The 20196-nt window shown below is 43.6% G+C and overlaps 1 protein-coding gene across 1 annotated transcript in view; it reads right to left on the bottom strand.

Moving 5' to 3' along the window:
- The window catches only part of Arfgef3 (ARFGEF family member 3), a 144179-nt gene that overhangs the window by 48196 nt on the left and 75787 nt on the right, over positions 1-20196 (bottom strand). Inside the window, exons 11-19 of the mRNA XM_051164643.1 lie at positions 16591-16703; positions 14960-15858; positions 12559-12725; positions 11646-11811; positions 7084-7191; positions 6443-6658; positions 6208-6318; positions 3796-3946; positions 1738-2058 (exon numbers count right to left, since the gene is read on the bottom strand). Coding sequence (XP_051020600.1) covers positions 1738-2058; positions 3796-3946; positions 6208-6318; positions 6443-6658; positions 7084-7191; positions 11646-11811; positions 12559-12725; positions 14960-15858; positions 16591-16703 — 2252 coding nt within the window. The remainder of the gene's footprint in view (positions 1-1737; positions 2059-3795; positions 3947-6207; positions 6319-6442; positions 6659-7083; positions 7192-11645; positions 11812-12558; positions 12726-14959; positions 15859-16590; positions 16704-20196) is intronic.

The raw sequence follows: 20196 nt of genomic DNA, 5'->3' as shown, positions 1-20196 counted from the left end.
AGTCACATGAGCTCGTCACCTGCTATCTCTCTCCATGCAGATAGAGCATTGCCAGCATTCTAGTCCCAGCCACTGAGACATATTTATCCTCAAGGCCCCTCCCCTCCGCCCAAGGTTTATACGTTCCTGTTCCTGTTTCACATGGAATAAAGTGGTGAACACCATCTATTTCATCCAAGAGACTGGATGTTTATTATGAGCTATAACATTTGTGTGGGGGGGGGGGGAAGGGCCTCCTTTCTCCCTGAAGAATTCATCACTGGACCCCTGGACTTGGCAGTTGCAGCGAAATGCCAACAGGTCACCACTGAAGCTCTCCCTGCTCTGTTCAGCAGAGAGTTAGCATCTGCATGCCATACTGCCCACCTGTGAGCTGTCAGCTGTTCTGGAAGCAGCTGTTCTATTCACCTATTCTGTTACTGCCTGACAGGGCTCCATCTTGGAGCCCTGAGTGCTCACCTTCACTTGGCTCAGCTCCAGAACCTGTTCACCTACACTGTCTGCCGCCATAGCGGCTGTTTAACTAAGTGAGCCATAACACTTTCACTGCAGAGGAATCCTTTTCTCTAGCACCTCCTGTGCTTCATCCTTTTCTGCCTGGAGCCCTTCCTGCAGAGAAGTATGTGCTTCCCACCGGCAGCATCTGGGCCTTCTGGGAGATGCAGAGTTGTGTGTGTGTGTGTGTGTGTGTGTGTGTGTGTGTGTGTGTGTGTGTGTGTGTGTGCGCGCGCGTGTGCACATGCATGTATGCGTGTGCATGTGTGTGTGTTGTATATGCACATGTGTGCATGTGTGTGTGTAACCTAAAGTTGACAATGGGTGTCATCCTTCATCTTTCCCATTCCACTCATCTCTTCCTGCAGCTTCTCTTATAGAAGCCAAGGCTTGTCAATTTCTGCTAGCCTAGGTAGATGGCTTGACTTAGGGATCCTATCCTTGTCACCCTGATTTCTTATGTGAGTCATGGGAATCTCAATTCTGATTCTCATCCTTATGCAATAAATACTTTGTCCACTAAGCCATCTCCGCAACCCGCGGTATGGGTCTTTGTAGCAAGAGTCACCAGAATTAAGTCTTTACTATTTTCCAAGCCTGGTTCTAGGTGCTTTAAAATGTATTACTTAATTCAACCTCATAACTACCCCCATGAAAATTTCCTTAAAAAAAGAACCTTATTTTACCAGTAAGGAAGCCAGGATCCAGTGAATTGCCAGATATGATAGTAAAACCAGAGACCTAATTTCAGGCAGTCCACTTCAGATCTGGAACTCGGGCATTAGAACATGGTTCATTCAAAATGGTAGTGGGAATTCAGCCCAAGGAGCTGAGTTCAACCCCCTAGAGCTCACATCAAAAGGTGGAATACAGTGGCACGCTCTTGTAAATAATACCACTGTGGGGGAGGCAGACACAAGTATGTATCTGGAACTTGCTGGTCAGCCAGCCTAGCCTACTTGATGAGCTCTAGGGGCCATAAGAGACCTGTCTCAAAAAAAAAAAACAAACAAAAAGGGTGGCTACTGCCTGAAGGACAGGCAAGGTTGTCTTACACACACACACACACACACACACACACACACACACACGGACACATGCACATATATGATGGGAAACATTTTTAGTAACTGGTTAATGCATCAAGTTGTCCCCAGGTTGATTTTGAGACCAAATGAATACAAGCACGGCCGACAGGCAATCCTTGCTTAAGCATCTTCAGGGTGAGCTGGCCTTGCATACCTGTCAGCCTGGGTGGAAAGGCAGAGCACAACTTTGGCAGCACTGTTGCCACTCAGACAGCCTCCCCGGAAGTCTGATGTCCGGCCTCGGCTACATTCCCGAACAAGCTCCTGGATAGAGTGTGCCTGGACAATCGGGGCTGTGTTCAGGGACGGCCCTTGCTCCAGGCTCTGCTCCTGGGATGAGTTCTCATATTCAAGGTTCCCAAGAAGGCCAGAGCTCCCAGCTGTCTTCTTCTGTGGCTGGTGGATGGTCAGGGGAGGCTGGGTGGCACCGTCGCTGAAGTGGGTGTGCTCCAGTGTGCCCACATACTCACATACCCTACGAAGGGTCAAACAGGAAGTGAAAACTACAGCCCAGCGCTGCCAACTCTATCCATCCCACAGTGAGATAAAAGGAAATCCAGCTAACCCGGGAATTTGCCCCACTTTTTCTCCTTTCCTTTTTACCATATTTGGCACTGCCATTTCCTCTTTATGTAAGAGTCGGAGAATTTGTTTTGAGTTGTGCTAGGCTTGGCATGGGTGAGGGATTCCTCAGATCCTCTCACCTATCAATCTGTTGAGAGAAAGATAGGCAACAGAACACCGCTCACCACTTCTGCGTTGCCTGGATCATTGCTTTACTACACTGCTTATTTGAGAATGCCCTCTCTCTCCTATGCCTCTGATTAGATGCTGAGAAGCACTTCCTTATGGGAGGATCCCCAAATGAACACACCCATAGTGGACAGGCTCTGTTGACACAGTAGGGATCTACCCAGCTCTGCTGTGTCTGATGCTGGTAGTTCCATATACCTATGCCCAAGTAGGAAATGGGGCTGAGGGGATATCCCCTAGCATGGCATAAAGAGAATAGACACATGCGACTGCCGACTTCCGAAGGGTTTGCTCCTAATTGGATTAGAGATTAAGATGCTTTCTAAGACACCTTTTACCCCAATAACTTAGTTGTTGTCAAAGGGCATCGTGATAAAGTACTCTGATGATCTATAATCAGAGAGCTTGCTGAATTCCCATATATTGCTTGGGTGCCACCTGAGTCTTTTCTCTTTGTTTCCTTGTAAGACCAGTGCAAAATATCTGGTCATTAGCTTCCAGTCACACCCCATTTTATTTCAGGATGCTCCATCCTGGTCCTTTCACACGCTCTTCTCAAGTTGGTTGGTTTTAGAACCCTTGGATTCTCTGCATACTTTACTCTTAGGAACTCAGCTAGCACTTGGGTCTATATTTGTTTTAGTGAAGTTAAATTGAACTCAGATCTTACTGGGCTATCATCATCCAATTGCTCTCCTTCCATGGCTGATCTGCTTGCTAGGCATTTTGATGTGATGCTTCAGCTGGGGTAAGTCACAGCTGAGCACCCTTCTGAGCGAGGCTTCTTCCTTTTTTTTTTCCCTCTAATGCTGATGCTTAGGAGATATGATTCTTGTCTTGGACTATAGAGTTGTCATTTTGTTTTTATTTTACAGGTGTTGACTAAGAGTCTCATTTCCTACTACAAAATGTATGGTCAAAAAAATTTTAGTGGTCTTTTGCACAAATGTACTATTGTGTTCTGTCTAATTAAACCAGATGTTTTTAATGAGGTACTGTATATAATGATATGTGTTATCCAGGGGTTTTTTTGTTGTTGTTTTGTTTTTTTTTTTTAACACAGAAAAAGGACATTAACAAGAATACAGCAGTTGGATTATTGACTCCCGAGCACACTTTAGACTTGTATATTCATTTAAGCTGCATGATTGTCTTTCATCCACTACTTAAGAAACCAGAGTTTTCTTTCTTGGTATACTACATTTGTCTCCCATAGCAATGCCAACAGATAAATCAAAATTCCCTGAATCATGTTCTGCCATTCTCTTCTCTAAAGCATACACTCAGTGGGTCCTTATCTTTTGTCCTCTTTTCTGTGTCTCACTAAGACTGTATCCGAATAGTGAATGCTCATAAAATACTGGGATGCTGGCAGACGCTGACATCTATACCCTCTTTACCACCCCAGGCTTTCCAAGGCAGGGTCTGTGCCATCAGGGGTGGGGTTACCATCATGCACCTGAACACGTGTGGCCAGCAGTCCGGGTTGTGGCTTCCCATCTCCAGGCCTACGCTGAGGATGGCATCCATGCACAAGACGTGGGCTGTGTGCAGCCACACACCCTGCACCTTCCCCATCTGCTCCAGTTTCTGCTCCACTTTTAGTTTCACTGTGCCAGAAAGACATTTATTAAAATAGTAGTCTGATTAAGGGAGACAGAAAGGGAGAGAGACAGGACGGAAATGAGAGAGTGTGTTGTCATGCAAGAGCCAACGGTCTCCATGGTTCACATGCAAAGAACTGGTCAGACAAATTCCCATTCGCTGGTGACTCCCGCCCTGTGGCTCTAAAGTGAGATGGACCCTGAGCTAGCTAGAGTTCCTTCTATCCCACCCATGGGTCTGGGTGAGACACAGCAGTGTGGGTGGCTTCATGTGCTAACTCCAGCACAACCACATATTTCCAGACTCTTCATCTTCCTCGGTGTATCTAAATTTATAAATATCAGGAAGTTCTTGGCAGTATGCAAGTCTCTCTGAGATTGTTTCGTATTGTTTATGCCTATCTTATGATGGTCATCTCAAAATCTACGTGGATGCATTGGGAGCACCAGGATGACTTCTTTTCAAGTGAAAATCACGATGTCATTTCATCCTCTGAGTTCACACCTATATCTGTGAGTTATAAATAATGATTTATTAAAATAAAATAGAGTGGCAATAACTGAGGAAGGATACAAGAATTGATTTAGCAGTCAGTTATGCTAAATGCCAAGACGAGGTCAAACGGCAGAACCATCCTTAAAGGAAGCTTTGTAGTCAGAGGATCTGGTGTGTGATAATTCAGAACTAAGAAATAGGGAAAACTATCTTTAAGGAACTCAGCCATTTTCATGTTATAAGGAGAAGGTTATTTTTAGGAAAACACTATTTGTCTCATGAATATAAGACCAATTTTATATTTGTATTTATTTTGTATTTTTAAGCTTTGTAAAGTGTTGTGTTTTAGGGACTTAATTATAAGAATTAATCATTTAAAAATATTTATTTTATGTGTATGAGTGTTTTGCCTGGATGTATGTATGTGCACATGTGCAGGCTGGTTCCCTCAGAGGTCAGAAGGGGGTGTCAGAACCACAAAGATGGGTGTGAGCCATCATGCAGGTGCTGAAATAATAACTTGGGTCCTTGGAAAAGCAGCTAGTACTTTTAACAGCTGAGCCATCTCTCCACAGCTACAAGAATTCTTTTAAAGATTCATTTTATTTTCTTATTTGTTTGTTTGTTTGCTTATTTATTTGTGTGTGTGTGTGTGTGTGTGTGTGTGTGTGTGTGTGTTCCTGTGAGTGAATGCACACATGTGTGTAAGCATGAATACCTGTGCATGTACAGAGGCCTGAGTGAGGGTGATGTACCTCTGAGAACTAAGGTGGAAGGCTTTTGTATTGTACCTGGCTTGTAATGTGGGAGCTAGGAGCTGAGAATTCAACTTCTTGTGATTGAGCAGGAAGCTCTCTTAACAGCCTAGCCATCTCTCTAGACCCTAGAATTTATATTTTCTGAGATAAGTTCTTGCTGTGTGACTCAAATTGACCTCAAATGTTTGATCCTCTCATATCAAACTCTTAAGTTCTAGCATAAAATGTACACTACTCCAGGAAGCTAAATGTGAAGACTTATGTGTAGTTGACATATATATTAAGTAAATGTTGGTTTCTTTTTTTGCCCCTCTTCCTCAGATCTATAAGAACTACTTTGCTTGTTAACAGGTTTCTAAATATTACTCAGGTTTGTGGAACACTGACCTACACTGCTTGTCTCTGTTAAAAATACACATTTTCTGTGACTAGCTATTTTACAAATCCATGGATAGCACCAGCATAATTTATCTCATGCTTGCAATTCTCCTTCAGCCTGTGGCCTGCTTGTATCTTCCATTGCTATTAGTGTCCAAAAGATCATCAGCTCCACTGACCCTTTGTAGACCCTGTGTCTATAAAGCTCAGGTTTTCCTGAGTGAAGGTTTTCTGCCCCCCCCCCTTTATGGATTCTATTTGATTTCTACCCTCAGAACACTAGCCAATTTACCATCCCTACTGTAACCTGGGGAGTCTCTAATATGCACGAGTTGCCTGATGATGACCCAGGTGGTGGCTCAGCCAAGTGGACCCTGGCATGCTTGTCAGCAGCCAATTGTCACTAGCAGTCAGTAAGACTTTTTTTTTTTTTTAATCGAGAAGGAGATACTATAAGCACTGGTTAGGTTCCCTCATCTAAAACAGACCTCAAGACTGTGGCCCAGAGAGGTTCCTGACTAGTGGCAATTACCTACTGTTCATCACGCAGAATGGGGACCAGTTTCAAATGGTATATGTGGACGTGTGCACAGCACAATGAACGCACCAGGTCGATTCTGGCCTGCAGCTGTTACCTTGTGCAATGGCATCACTGTGCTCCTGGGCTTCCCTTTCTTCTTTTTCCTCTTGGACACAGGAAGCAGCCGCCATTTGGGCAAGAGCTGAGGCGCAGTTAGCAGCAACCCCTTCAGAGGAGACAAACAGCTACCCCTTAAACTGAGTGGGCTCTCCAGACACATGCCAGAAGAACCCCAGTGAGTTCTGAAGAGACCCTCCCTCGGGCAAAGGGTGAGGAATCCCCAAAAGTACCTAATGCACAGCTCAGCCGCGCAGCTTTCCGAAGCCCATCAAGGCTCATGCAGATAGCATCTCGCTCTTTCTGGTTCTGCTCTTTTATGCCCTCAGCTCCTAGGATGAAGGCTAGCCCTTTAGAGCTTCCTGCCATTCGACCCGTCAAGGGGGTTGACAGAGTATCAATCAGGTTCTTCCAGCAGCCGACCAAAATATAACGGGCAAATGCAACACCTACAAGAGAAAGAAGAAGAAGAAGAAGAAGAAGAAGAAGAAGAAGAAGAAGAAGAAGAAGAAGAAGAAGAGGAGGAGGAGGAGGAGGAGGAGGAGGAGGGAGGAGGAGGAGGAGGAGGAGGAGGGGGGTTGGCTACTTTCCAGAAACAAAAAGAGTGACAGAAGGGTCTGGGGTTCTCAAGGCCTCAGATAAACAATTCTGAGTTACATGTAATTTTACAACAGGAAAGACAATGTATTAGATTGAGTTGGGTCAGGTTTCACACAGTGATTAAATATAACAAATGTGACATCACCATCTCAGATGGACATTTTTCATTAGCTACTTTCACTTCAAGACAAAGTCATAATTTATTTAAGCTACCATTAAGAATTTGATTGCTGGTAACATGTACATTTTTAAACTCAAGGGTGAAGGTCTTTACCTGCTACCATGGAGTCATCAATTCTCCTACTCTGGGTGAAAGGTGACTCCATTGAAGCTGATGCCATCAACTGGCCACCAATTGCACTGCTTTCTAAGCCATCAATATCTGCCAATTAAAAGAGTAAAGTCAGATGCTGAGACTCATAGTCAAACATTGAATGGAGTGCAAGGAGCCTTGTGGAAGAGTGGGGGGAAGGACAGAAGGACTTGGGGTGGACAGAAGTTCCACAAGAACACCAACAGAGGCAAGTAACCTGGGCCTAGGGGCACTTGCAGAGAATGAATCACCAACCAAGGACCATGCATAGACTGAACCTAGGCCCCCTACACATATGTACCCGATAGGCAGCTTGGTCTTCATGTGGGTTCCTTAGTAAGGGGTGTGGGGGCTGTCTCTGACTTGGATTCTCTTGCAAGCTTTTCAATCACTTTGCCCTGGTGAGGCTGCCTTGCCAGGCCACCATAGAAGAGGATATGCTCAGTCCTGGTGTCATTAGATGTACTGGGATGGGCTGGTAAAGAGGGGGGCTCCCTTTTCTGAGGGGTAGGAGGGAGGGATAGGGGAAAGAGGGAGGGAGGGTGGAACTGGCAAGAGAGGGGCTACAGTTGGGATGCAAAGTGAAAAAAAACTAATTAATTAATAAAAGAGTAAAGTCATCCCTAAGTCTTTCCTTTTGGTAGGTCAATCAAAAATAAACAGCGGCCCCCACTGTATTAATGTCTTTTCAACAAAAATCCATTGTATTTGTTATATATGAACTATAGAGAATATAGATGAAATTTTGCTTTATTTCATTAGTCTGTTTTATTTCATTGCCGAAGCATTCTTTTGTATGCTGTTGTATGCTTTATATTTGAAAAAAAAAAATAAATAAGGCTATAAACTCTGCCTCTGCTATTGACATAAAGTCTACTCACTTAAGATGCTTTCACCTTTGGATCCTATTTTCATTCAAAATCATAGCATTATCACTAACCATATGCATAGAGTATACTAGCATGCTTTCTCTCTCTCTCCCTCTCTCCCCCTCCGTCTCTCCCCCTCCCTCTTCCCCCCTCTCCCTCCCCTCCCTCTCTCCTTCCTTCTTTCTCCCTCCCTCCCTCCCTCCTCCCCCTCTCTCTCTCCTCCCTTTCCCTCCCCTCCCCCTCCCCCCTCCCTCCCCCCCCCCCTCTCACACACACACACACACACACACACACACACACACACATTTTAAAGAGCTCTCACTGTGTAGAACAGTCTAGTGTCAGGCTTGCTGTCACCCTGCATGCGCTTCTCAAGTTCTAGACTAAAATGAACGTGCAGCAGTGCCAGGGCAGTCTTTTTCTTCAGAGCTGTTTCACCAGAACTAACGAGAATAAACATTTTTGGTCAGATAAGTTCCATTCTAAACAATTTTCAAACTGTTTCAGTTAGTTTCTTGTTTTTCCATTTGACTGTCTCCAACTACTCAAACCAGGAAGGAAGTATCTTATTTTTCCTTTTTTACATGGAGGAAATTCAGTATTTGAAGTATTAAAAAAATATCATTTCTGGGTATTTGGGCTAAGATCCAAGTGTAAAGTAGGCAAACTGCCTGAGTCTGCATGACTGGCAAAGGACAGAATTGGATTTAGTATTCATGTTTTCAAATTGGCATCCAGGCCAGTTCAACATGGCTTCTTAACTATGTCCTTCAATTTGCAAGAGTGAATTCCCACCTACAAAAACAGCTCAAAGAAAAAAAAACTCCTTCATATTCTGGCAGGAGGGAACTCGTCCAGAGTTGAAAGGTCTGGATTTCTGCTTATCTCTGAATAAAGACCCGAAGGACTATAGGCCTGAGCCAGATGCTCCACTCTCTGGGCACCAGGCTCCTCATTACTAAATGAGCTGATTATGCGATAGAACATATGAATTTGAATGTAAATGATGCTCTTAGGTGCAGCACAGGGGAAAGTTTAGGATGGGGGATAGAATAATTTTCTTCTTAATTAGGAATGTCACCTTTGCTTGAGAAGGAGATGATGCCAATTCTTAGTGTCAAAATTTTCATTTTCTATTGGAAGCCTTCTGGGCAACACATCAGAAGGACATAAAAGGTGGAAACCTATATGACTGCTACTATAAAAATAGGCCATTTTTTTCTGGAATCAATTTAGCTTTTAATCAATGGCCTAGTGATATTTACCAGAAATGATTATTTTATCCAGGTTATAATAGTTCCTCTGTACTGGGTACAAGGCTAATGCACTCAAGCAATGTGAAATGTATTTAAGTATAAAGTTTTCCATTTCTATAAACAGCTTGCCATATTACAAGAAGTGGCTAGTTGGCTATTGGTCAGACTGTGGGCAGTGCCTCTCCTGGTACACAATGGGAGGATCAGATAGTTCACACACCCTCACTTGTTGGTTCACATCTAGAATTTGCTATACAGTTTCATGGACTATTATTCATTTATTTTTATTTGTATCAGTATTTTGCCTGCATGTATAGATATGGACCAAGTGCGTGCCATGCTTAATCCCCTGGGATCACAAGAAGGCATTGGATCACCTGCAACTGAAATTAGAGATGACTGTGAGCTGCCATGTGGGTGCTGGGAACAACCTGGGTCCTCTGCAAGAACAGTAAGTGCTCTTAACTGTTGAGCTATCACTCCAGGCCTCACAGAACCTTATTTTTGTTGAATTACTTTGAAAAGACTACACATTGCTATCATTGATCTGGAATTAAACAACTTTCCCATGGACAGAACAGTTGACCTTATTTGACGTTATAGCTGATTAGCAGTAATGATGAATGAGTACAGCTACTGTGGATAGTCTGCTATCTTTTCACATCTATTGAATGCCTATTTTTTATTAAGTTTTGAGTAAGAGACTCAGAGATCTTATTTGGCAGAAACCTGGTATTTAAGATCCTCATATGAATTCCAACACTTATATATTCTAGGCAGTACTCTCTACCCTAATGAAGACAGTTTGTGAAAACAAATGGAAACCATATATTGATTAAACTCATATATGTCTCTCACATATATGAATAATTGTTTACAGTGTTTTTGTCTGTGTACATGTTCATGTGTGTGCATGTGTGTATGCACATACATGTGGAGTGCATAAATTGATGTCAGCTATATTCCTCAGTTCATTTTCATCTCCTTTTTAAAGACAGGGTCTCCCTCAGGTTCAGCTAGATTGGCTTCCAGCAAACGCCAGGTAGCCTCTGGATCCACCTCTTCACTATGCCTGAGTTTTATGTAGGTGCTAGAGATCAAACACAGGTCCTCAAGGTAACTGAGTCTTCTCTCCAGTTCCCACGAATGGTTATTTTCAAGTGGTATAAATAGAACCATGATGAGTAAAGTACAAACTGGCCACTTGTCTCATGATCCTGACCCTCAAGATGTAGAACCTAGACTTTTTTTTTTTTTTTTTTTTTTTAACCAGTTCCACCATGATTCTAGAAGAAAGATTCCAGATTCCAGAAAGTGCCAGGACTCTGCTCTCCAAGGAGAGACCTTGTTGTTATCTCCATACTTGGTTCTTAGTTAGCACCTTGCCTCAAAATTACTGATTGTTGGTTTCCACCTGCCGGTTGCTTACTCTATCACCTTTATAAGAGCCTTGGTGTCAACCATAGATAACATGACATACTTTTAACCAACAGATTGAACTTCTCAGCTACACTGTGCAACTTTATTCCCACCCTGACCCATGAGTAGTAAACAGGTGATAAGCTTTGAGATGTCGGAGACATTACATAAGGCATCTAGTATACAGACATGTCCCAGATGCACCTTGAGCTAGTGCCATGAGAGGAAAATTTGATTGAAAGTCAATCTGGGAACTCCGAACAAGTTAAAAAAAAATAGTCTTGAAGGTTTAACTTCTTTGATGAACATATCAAAGTTGTGAACATTCTTGGTAAGCCATGAAAGAACCAGAAAGGCCTGCTTTTTGCTAAAAAAACAAAAACAAAAACAAAAACAAAACAACAACAACAACAAAAAACCACCTCCGCCCTGAGATAATACATATTTCTCTCTTATACGTACACTTTAAATTTCTAGTAGTTAAAGAGGTCATTAAATTTTTGACACTATAGACAAGGATGCAGAGAAAGCCAGTATTCGGCATCATTTTAAATTCTGGTACCCATGGGAAAGGAATACTGACAGGGAATGGGAAGGAGAAGGCCAGTTATAAAATCAATAGCTTCATATTACCAATGGCCAAGTCTCAGGAGCACTGAAGAATGCGGGATCTCTATTAGCATGTGAGAGCTTCTCGGAATAACTCTGGGCCTATGTCCAAAAAATACAAGGCCATCGCTCAGGCTACAGCATTATTCCAACAGCCGAGGGGTGCTAAGTTAGCCCTATCCAGCGGCAACAGTGAGCACAACAGGCTGCCATGACAAAACAAGAGCAGGTGCTTGTGAGGTGTTTTCATGGTGCCTGCCTGGAACTGTTACTCAAAGCCTATTCAAGTACTGTGGCACATCTAAAAGGCCCCAGCCCGTGAACGTCCCCCATGACTGAGTACCCCATGTTCTTGGCATAAGCCACTGACCGGTAAGCATGGTGATGAGGGGAAGGCTGTTGTCTTCAGGGCTGCCCCAGTAACCAGCTTCTCCCAGCATGTTTCTGTCAAGCACCTGATGGTACAGCTCCTCGATCCAGGCCTGGGAGAAGACCATCAGTACACCACTGGTCTGTACCTGCTTCATGAACTCTTTCTGCAGAGAGGCCATGGGAAGGGGACAAATTACACACCCTTGTCAACAAACAGGTTCCTACACTGCTCCTCCTCCCTCGTCCTAACCGAACCAGAGCTTTTTGTTGGGAGTTAAGACGAAAGGGGTGAAAATCTGGGATGCGGGACCCCAGGCTTCACACTGTCATTTTATTTCCGATACATTCTGACAGATAGCCCACAAAATACCAGGATGCTGCATTTCATGTTCTTATTCTTGGTTGGTGGGAAGGTGACTACCTGCATGGCTACCTTCTAGAGTTTCCTCTTGCTGTTCCAGTAGTTGCAGGTTCAGAATAAGCTCTGGAAGGACTATTTGTACCCAGGAGAGACTTGACTTACACTCTTACAATGTCATCAGTTAACCTTGAGAGGTTGTATCTTATTCAAGAAAGAAGCGATCACGGATTCCTTTCTGCAGATTCATGATTTAGACTCACAGACTGACATCAAGGAAGTAAGGAAGTGGCTTGCTCAGCCAAAGCAGCCAACCACAGGATAGCTAATACTGTTTGTTCTCACTGCACACTTTATAAAAGGCTTTTTATTAAAGCCACTTCACATCCGTTCTCTCCACCCTGCAGACCTGTACAGGCATGGGTACTGCAGAACAGTAGGGACACAGAGCACACTAGCCAGTTCCCCCCTAGATACCGGGCACTTGGCTGCACAGTGATGGCTACGATCAGAGCTTATCAGCGGGGAAACCCACGCCAGGGCTCATGCTCACCATCATGCCCGGTGCCAGGGTTGGTCGCTTCCGGTAGTAGTCACCATGGGAGAGCTTCAGGTTGAGCAGCAGGGCACAGTGTGCCGCTGAATACAGGCTGTCTGCATTCATCAGCATCTGGAAGCTTAGGCTGCTGCCTCCGTCAAAGCCAGGAGAGTGCATCATACCTATGGGAAGGAATGGAGGCATCTCTGGGGCTGACGCAGTATGACGGAACCTGCATTTGGAGGGCCAGAAATAGATTCCAGCAACAGAAACTCCACTGTGCAGAACGCTTCTACAAAGTGCTGACTACCAGCCAGGATGCTCACAGCATATGACAGTATAACAGGAAGGCCATGTTCTGGAGTTGACCTGCTACAACTGGATCTTGAGCTGTTAATTAGCAGCAATGACTTGGGTACAGACAGACCTTTGAGCCCTCTACAACTTTCTTTCTTTCTTTTAAATAAATATTTATTATTTATGCACTATTTTGCCTGCATGTATATGTGCCTGCACACCAGAAGAGGGCACCAGATCTCATTATAGATATTTATGAGCCACCAATGTGGTTGCTGGGAATTGAACTCAGCACCGTTGGAAGAACAGCCAGTGCTCTTAACCTCTGAGCCATCTCTCCAGCCCCGTCTACAACTTTCTTATGCCTCAAATTTTTCAGCTGCTTTCCAAGACTACATAGAATCACTCAACCCCTCTCCTCCAGTTTTCACCCTGCTTGCTATTTCTTCCCACTTCTCCCTAACCCTGCCTGCGTGTTACATTTGCCATTCCCTAGAATGGTCTCTGAGACTTTTGATGAGTTGCTCTTTTGATTCTTTCAGGTCTCAAATCAGCTTTTCAGAGACCTTCCCTTTCAATTCCATAACCTTCTTCCAGGCCACACTAACTGCTTCCTCTCCCTGCACTTGTTGCTTTAATGCCATTTATTCTACCTAACATTATATTAATAGATAGTTTACACAGGTATAAACACATGCGTGTGTGTGCACTGTGTGTGTGTGTGTGTGTGTGTGTGTGTGTGTGTGTATGTACATGCTAGGGATTGAAGCCAGAGTCCCACACAAACCAGGTAAGGCATCTAACTGTTGAGTAGCATCTTCACCCCTTTCTTGAGACAGGTCTCATTATGTTGATCAGGATGGTGTCATACTTGATCTTCCTACCTCCCCCCACCCTGAAGGTTTATATGATGGTCAGTGGCAGGGAAGAGAGTAATCTTCAAGTGGTGTAGTTATTGGTAAGATGCCCATAATCCTATGAACAAAGCCTCTCCCATTCTTCTACACACAACCCTAAAAAATTTCACTGGGTTACTACCGCCACCCCTTATCCTGACTCACACCCTCAGGCCCACTCCCACTAACAAGAAGAAATAAAGGAGGAAAGAAAGAAAGATAGAAAGAAAAAAAGAAAGTAGGAAGGGATCATGGGTAAATGAGATTAGTGTGTGTATGTGTGTGTGTGGAAACAAGATAGGGTAAGAGGGGTGGATATAATAAAAATACATTATATACATGTATGAAAAATGCTACATCATAGCCAGGCATGGTAGTGTATACCAGTAATCCCAGCACTCAGGGAGGCAGAGCCAGGCAGATCTCTGTGAGTTCAAGGCCAGCCTAGTCTATAAAGTGAGTCCAGGACAGCAAAGGCCATACAGAGAAACCCTGTCTTCAAAAACAAAACAAAACCAAAAACAAACAAAAAAGAATGTCACATTATAATGAAACCAGTGATGCATATAATTAATATATGATAATAAAACATTATAAAGTTATATATTTGGCTCATGACTCAGGTTGTCTTTACTGAGACATCTCCCCATCCCATTGTCTAACAGAAGACTGCATATATAACTTCACCATTGTTCAGAGAGTCAATCATAACCACAACCAGCAGTGATGAGTCCTGAAGCACAGATGTTCTACACCACCAATACCTGATGGACTATCTGCCTTGGTACCAACAACAGCTGGTCAGTGCAGTCCAGGCTGTGGAGCTTGTCTCTGCATCTTAAACCTAACCCATAATTCTTCTAGTCATTTACTTTCTTTATCAGAAGAAAACCTAGGCTTTTCTAACATGCGTTAAGCCAATGGTTCTCAGCCTTTGGGTTATGATCCCATAGAGGGGTCAAAGGACCTTTTCATAGGGGTCACATATCGGACATCCTGCATATCAGATATTTATATTACAATTCATAACAGTAGCAAAATTACAGTTATGAGGTAGCAACAAAAAATAATTTTATGGTCAGAGATCATGCCAGCATGAGGAACTATATTAAAGGGCTGTGGCATTAGGAAGGTGGAGAACCACTGCTTTAAGCCTATGAAGATTATCACCTATGAAGGCGCACAGCTCTAAATGTTCTTGTTGCGAGAGAGTGTCTACAGACCTGAGCAGAAAGTGGAGGCAAAGTTCTGAAGGGCAGAGTCCACCTCTTCCACACTGGGTAGGGCCAGGAGCCGGGGAAGGAGGCCCTCAAGGGACTGGACAAACAGTCGTGCACTATGCTGGTCTGCCTCCTGGTTCTTGAGCAGTTTGAGAGACAGAGCTGCAGTTCGCAGGGACCGATGGCCCATGTAGTCCCGAGGAGTCTGCTCTTCATCAGCCAGCGAACAGTTGTCTGACCCAATGTCTGACACATCAGACCTACCTGAGTCCTTTTCTGCTGCTATGGAATACTGATCGCAAGAGTCAAACTCTGTCCTCGATAGGTCTTGGTCATCTACACTGAAGTTGCTTTCACTATACCTAGATCCATAGGACCTTGTCCGGCAGTCCACCGACAGGAAGTTAGTGATGTCAGGGTAAGGGACTGTGTGGCTTCTCTGAACCACATCAGGCTGGTCTACGGCATCAGAGTCTGACACTTTGCTCACGGTCTCCTTGCCTTCCTGAATGGCTGGTGATTTGAGCCCATTCCTGTGGTCCTCTGGTGTTGTCTGACCTAATTCTCCCTCCAAGGTAGTCTGGCCTGTGTCTGTGGTGACACTGATGCTGATGTCAGGGCTCCTCTCATTGCCTGACTCCCACGGCGTGTGCTCTGAAGACAGCACTCTCCGCTGCCAGCGGAAGTCAGCCTCATTAATTTCCATGGAGTCCCGGCTTGACTCAGCCCCATCCCGCAGCTCTTCAATGCGCAGAAGCAGCAGCTGTACTTGACTGTCACTCAAGCCTTTCCCCTGGCTGAGTTCATCCAGGGCCCCAAGCAAGGTGCAGACGCAGGACACAGCCGCATAGCAGGCTTCAATGCCACCTTTAACGCATGCTTCTGTCATGCCATCCATGATGCTAAACAGTGTTCAAGGCAGAAAACGGCACTCAGGCATGAAAGATCAAGCAATGCCCCCCAGAATATACAAGAGTTTTTAGCTTGGCCAACTGCACTGTATTCAAAAGATATAGTCCAACTTGCATAACATCAAGGGGTCTAGACAATACAATGACACAAACAAGCCCAGGCTGGGAAAAAAAACTCCAGGTAGAGTTCTCCACCTAAAACTACATGCCCTCTTGGTTTGTCTAGCTTTTCTCGGTACAGGAAAAAAAAAGTTCCAGGATGAAATGTGTCATTGTATTCAAGAACGGACACTACAAATTTCATCTTGGTGTTATGTTCAGACCTTAAAATAGAAACAGCCACTGTGGCTAAGAGGCATGAAGACATTTCAGTGTAGACACGTTCTTATCAGATGTAGGATACCGAGTTTTCTATGGAGGCTCCTGCAAGAGAACCCTAAGCTCAGACTGTAAATAAAAAGTCCCCCCCCCCCATTTAATATCTAAGGGATTGTTTTTGGATGTTTCATGTGTAGATTCAGTTTTAAAACCAATAGGGAAATCTGGAAAGTTATAAAGTGAATACATTGAGATGTTTTATATGGCTTGGAGTAAATAATTAAATATGCACAAATTGTTTAATATCGACTCATCAAAATTTCGTGAATTTGTGGTTATGATAAAAAGTATTATAGAAGCAGTGTTGGTCAACCAACACGTATTCAAAAGGAAAATGGGACGTACAGTTTGAGAAGATCCAAGTGAGACTTTCTTTTGGAAATAGATCTTTTCCTTGGTTCTGACTCAGTCGAGCTTGGTCCTGCCAAGTCATACAGACGCTGTGGGCTCCCAAGTACCTTTAGAAAAAAAGGAGAAAAGTAATAGAAATGCGAATATCACAAAAACAAAGCCAAAAATATACCAAGTTTTAAAATCACAAGATTAAATAAACAATGTTCTTTTCTTTAGTGAATGATATAACATAGGAAAGATGATTAACATAGGAGAAATGATTACTAGGAGGGGATATTTCTTGGAAATGCTTAGAATTAGAGTAATTTCTGATTTGAGATCTTATTTTTCAGATTTTGACTTATTTGTACCTATGCAATGAGGTACTTTTTGGGTGAGACTGGTGGTGGTTTGAATGAGAAAGTTATTTGAGGATTATGGAGTTGGTGCATCAATTCATACAATTTTTCTTGGGTATCCCGAAGACAGCCATGATTAACTCCCAGGAGGATGGGTTTTGCAGGATGCTCTTATACTTTTGACACATTCACGTAGGTTCAAAGGCTCTGAGTGTGGGAAGAAAGCCAAGGTCCAGAAATAACAAAAAGTCTTTTTCTGGTTCTTTTTCTACACTTATGGAATCTGTGGCCCATTCCCTGTTCATAAGTGCTGATATCTGTTTAAAGCTGTCATATATAATCTATGTTCAAGAGTTAAAGTTCCAACACATAATTTGAACATGGTCTGAAATTGTGTTTTTTACCTAAGAGACCTGGCTGAGAAAAGATGGATTTCCAGCATTTGGGAATGTTACAAGGGCCTATGTTAGTTGTAAGCTTTAAAGATTTTATTTTGTTTAACTCTCTCTCTCTCTCTCTCTCTCTCTCTCTCTCTCTCTCTCTGTGTGTGTGTGTGTGTGTACATACACACACACACACACACACACACACACACACACACACACACACACACACGTGAAAGCAAGTGCCCACTGAGCCATATCTAGGAATCACACTCATACTGGGCTAGAGCTGGAGTTACAGGCAAACTGTGAGATGCTTAACCTAAGTGCTGGGAACTGACCTCTGCCGGAACAGTGTGGGCTCTTAACTGTGCAGCCATCTATCTCTCCAGCTGTAAATATTAGATCTATCCTGTCCTTTCCATGGTAGGAAAATTCAAGTCCTTTTCATTTGTCACCAAGGCCATCATCAACTACCAAAGTTTCTCTTCCTCTTTACTGAACTCTCCATGTTCAACAGCCACTGAAAGACTCAGAAATGCAAAGCAGTCACGGAGTCTTCTAGAGCACCAGTCCCATTGCCTGTTCTCCCAGCCCATTGTTATAAAGTCTTGTGCTGTGGTTATAACTTGGATGTCACCACCTCCTCTGCAGGGGCAGGGTCAACCCTCCTATTACCTCTTGGCACGTGATGAGTCTGAGTTATAAGGAGAGGTCTCACTCCACTTCCTGCTTTTACTTGCTCTCCTTGTGGCTACTTCAAATTTATTCTGTTGTGCCGTTCAACTATGAAGGTTGGAGATTTGGGCTGTTTATTTTAGGTTACTACTTTAATACAGCGGTTGAAGCTTAACAAGATGGTGCTCTGCAAGGGCTGCCTTCCCACACGCTTTCATATAGAATATTCTTGTAAATGTTCAGTTGCAGCCAATTTATATTTCCATATGCTACACACTTTTACAGAAAAAGTTGTTTAGATGTTAAATTAAAGAATTACATTGTGCAGAACACAAGTCCCATTGTTATGACCCTTTTAAATATATTTTATTAATTTATTCATATTACATCTCAATTGTTATCTCATCCCTTGTATCCTCCAATTCCTCCCTCCCTCCCTCCCTCCCTCCCTCCCTCCCATTTTCCCCTTACTCCCCTCCTCTATGACTATGACTGAGGGGCACCTCCTCCCCCTGTATGTGCTCATAGGGTATCAAGTCTCTTCTTGGTAGCCTGCTATCCTTCCTCTGAGTGCCACCAGGCCTCCTCATCCAGGGGACATGGTCAAATATGGGACACCAGGGTCCGTGTGAAAGTCAGACCCCACTCTCCACTCAACTGTGGAGAATGTCCTGCCCATTGGCTAGATCTAAGTAGGGGTTCGAAGTTTACTGCACGTATTGTCCTTGGCTGGTGCCATAGTTTGAGCAGGACCCCTGGGCCCAGATCTGCTCATCATAATGTTCTTCTTGTAGGTTTCTAGGACCTTCTGGATCCTTCTATTTCCCCATTCTCCCATGCTTCTCTCACCTAGAGTCCCAATAGGATGTCCTCCCCTCTGTCCCACTTTGCTGGTAAGTGAAGACTTTCATGGGACATGCCCCATGGACTAGTGTCCAGTTATAAGTGAGTAAATAGCATTTAAGTCTTTCTGCTTCTGGGTTAACTTAGTCATTCTGATCATTTCTAGTTCAATCTATTTGTCAACACATTTCTGGAATTCCTTGTGACCCTTTATTTTCAAAGTGAAGTATACACCTAAGTATGAACAGGAATATTACTCAGAAATAGTACAGTTTAAGGGGATCTCCCTCCCTCTTCCGCATTTTTTGAAAGGTCAAGTGAATCTCTGAGGGATGGGGATTTTGTTTTTCTTTGTGTTGGAGATGGGGCCTCATGCACACTCACCATGGCTCTGTAACACTCAGCAACCCCAATAGCCCTAGGGACAGGATTCTGAAAGACCCTCCAATAAGCTCAAAGAAAGATAATACCTTTGTATCTTCTTGTGGTATTAGGAACCAAACCTCAGAGCCTTGTGCATCCTAGGCAACGACCCCACCACTGAGGTACAATCCTAGACATCCCCTCACATCTCCCACCCTCCATTGCCCAGGGCCAGGGACTGAATATACAGGGACTTGCATTTGCTAATCAAGTACTGTACCACTGAGCCACACTCTCAGCTTTTAAAATCTCATCAAAAGATGGGTATTTGAGGTACACAGCATTTGTGGTTTAGTATTCTAGGTTTGACCACTATGAACTTCTAAAATACAGCCACCGGGTCAACCAAAGGAAGAACCTTTATCTTTTAAAATATTTATTATTGAGCAGGAAGTAGAGCTAGTAAGAGAATGTACAGTAAGAAACACAATGTTTTGTATGTCTTTGACAAATAGGCATGTGGTGCATATGACACAGATCCACAGAGAATAATAACACAGAAAAGCAAGCAAGCATCCTGGGTACTGACTGGCTTTCTTTGAGTGCAAGGCCCTTGAGCATTTTGGTATCTAGGTAACCAACCACCTTTTCCAAATAGCAAGTTTTGCCCTATGAAGCAGAGGCACTATTTTTCAGAACAACCTGGTTCTGAATTCATCTGCTTGGCTTCCCGGGGTGGCACTGGTTTCTCATACTTCTCAAAAGAAGGCATCTAATTTTAGCATTGCCTCTGTACAATGTTCATACAAAATACATGGGAGGGCACAAGGACTTCTTCAACATCCTACTGGGAAGCAATCAACATGATGTGGCAGAGCATCATTTGCAGAGGGATGGGATGGAGTTAAGAGAACTGAGCCTGCTTGGCCAACCCTTTTTTTTTCTCTTTCTTCTCTTCCTTCATACCCTGAGGACCCACCTACACAGAGGAA

This window comes from Acomys russatus, chromosome 21 (assembly GCF_903995435.1).
Source record: "Acomys russatus chromosome 21, mAcoRus1.1, whole genome shotgun sequence".
In the NCBI taxonomy this organism is placed as follows: domain Eukaryota; kingdom Metazoa; phylum Chordata; class Mammalia; order Rodentia; family Muridae; genus Acomys; species Acomys russatus.
Note: the sequence above shows the minus strand (reverse complement) of the source record. Positions and strands in the feature narration are given on the sequence as shown.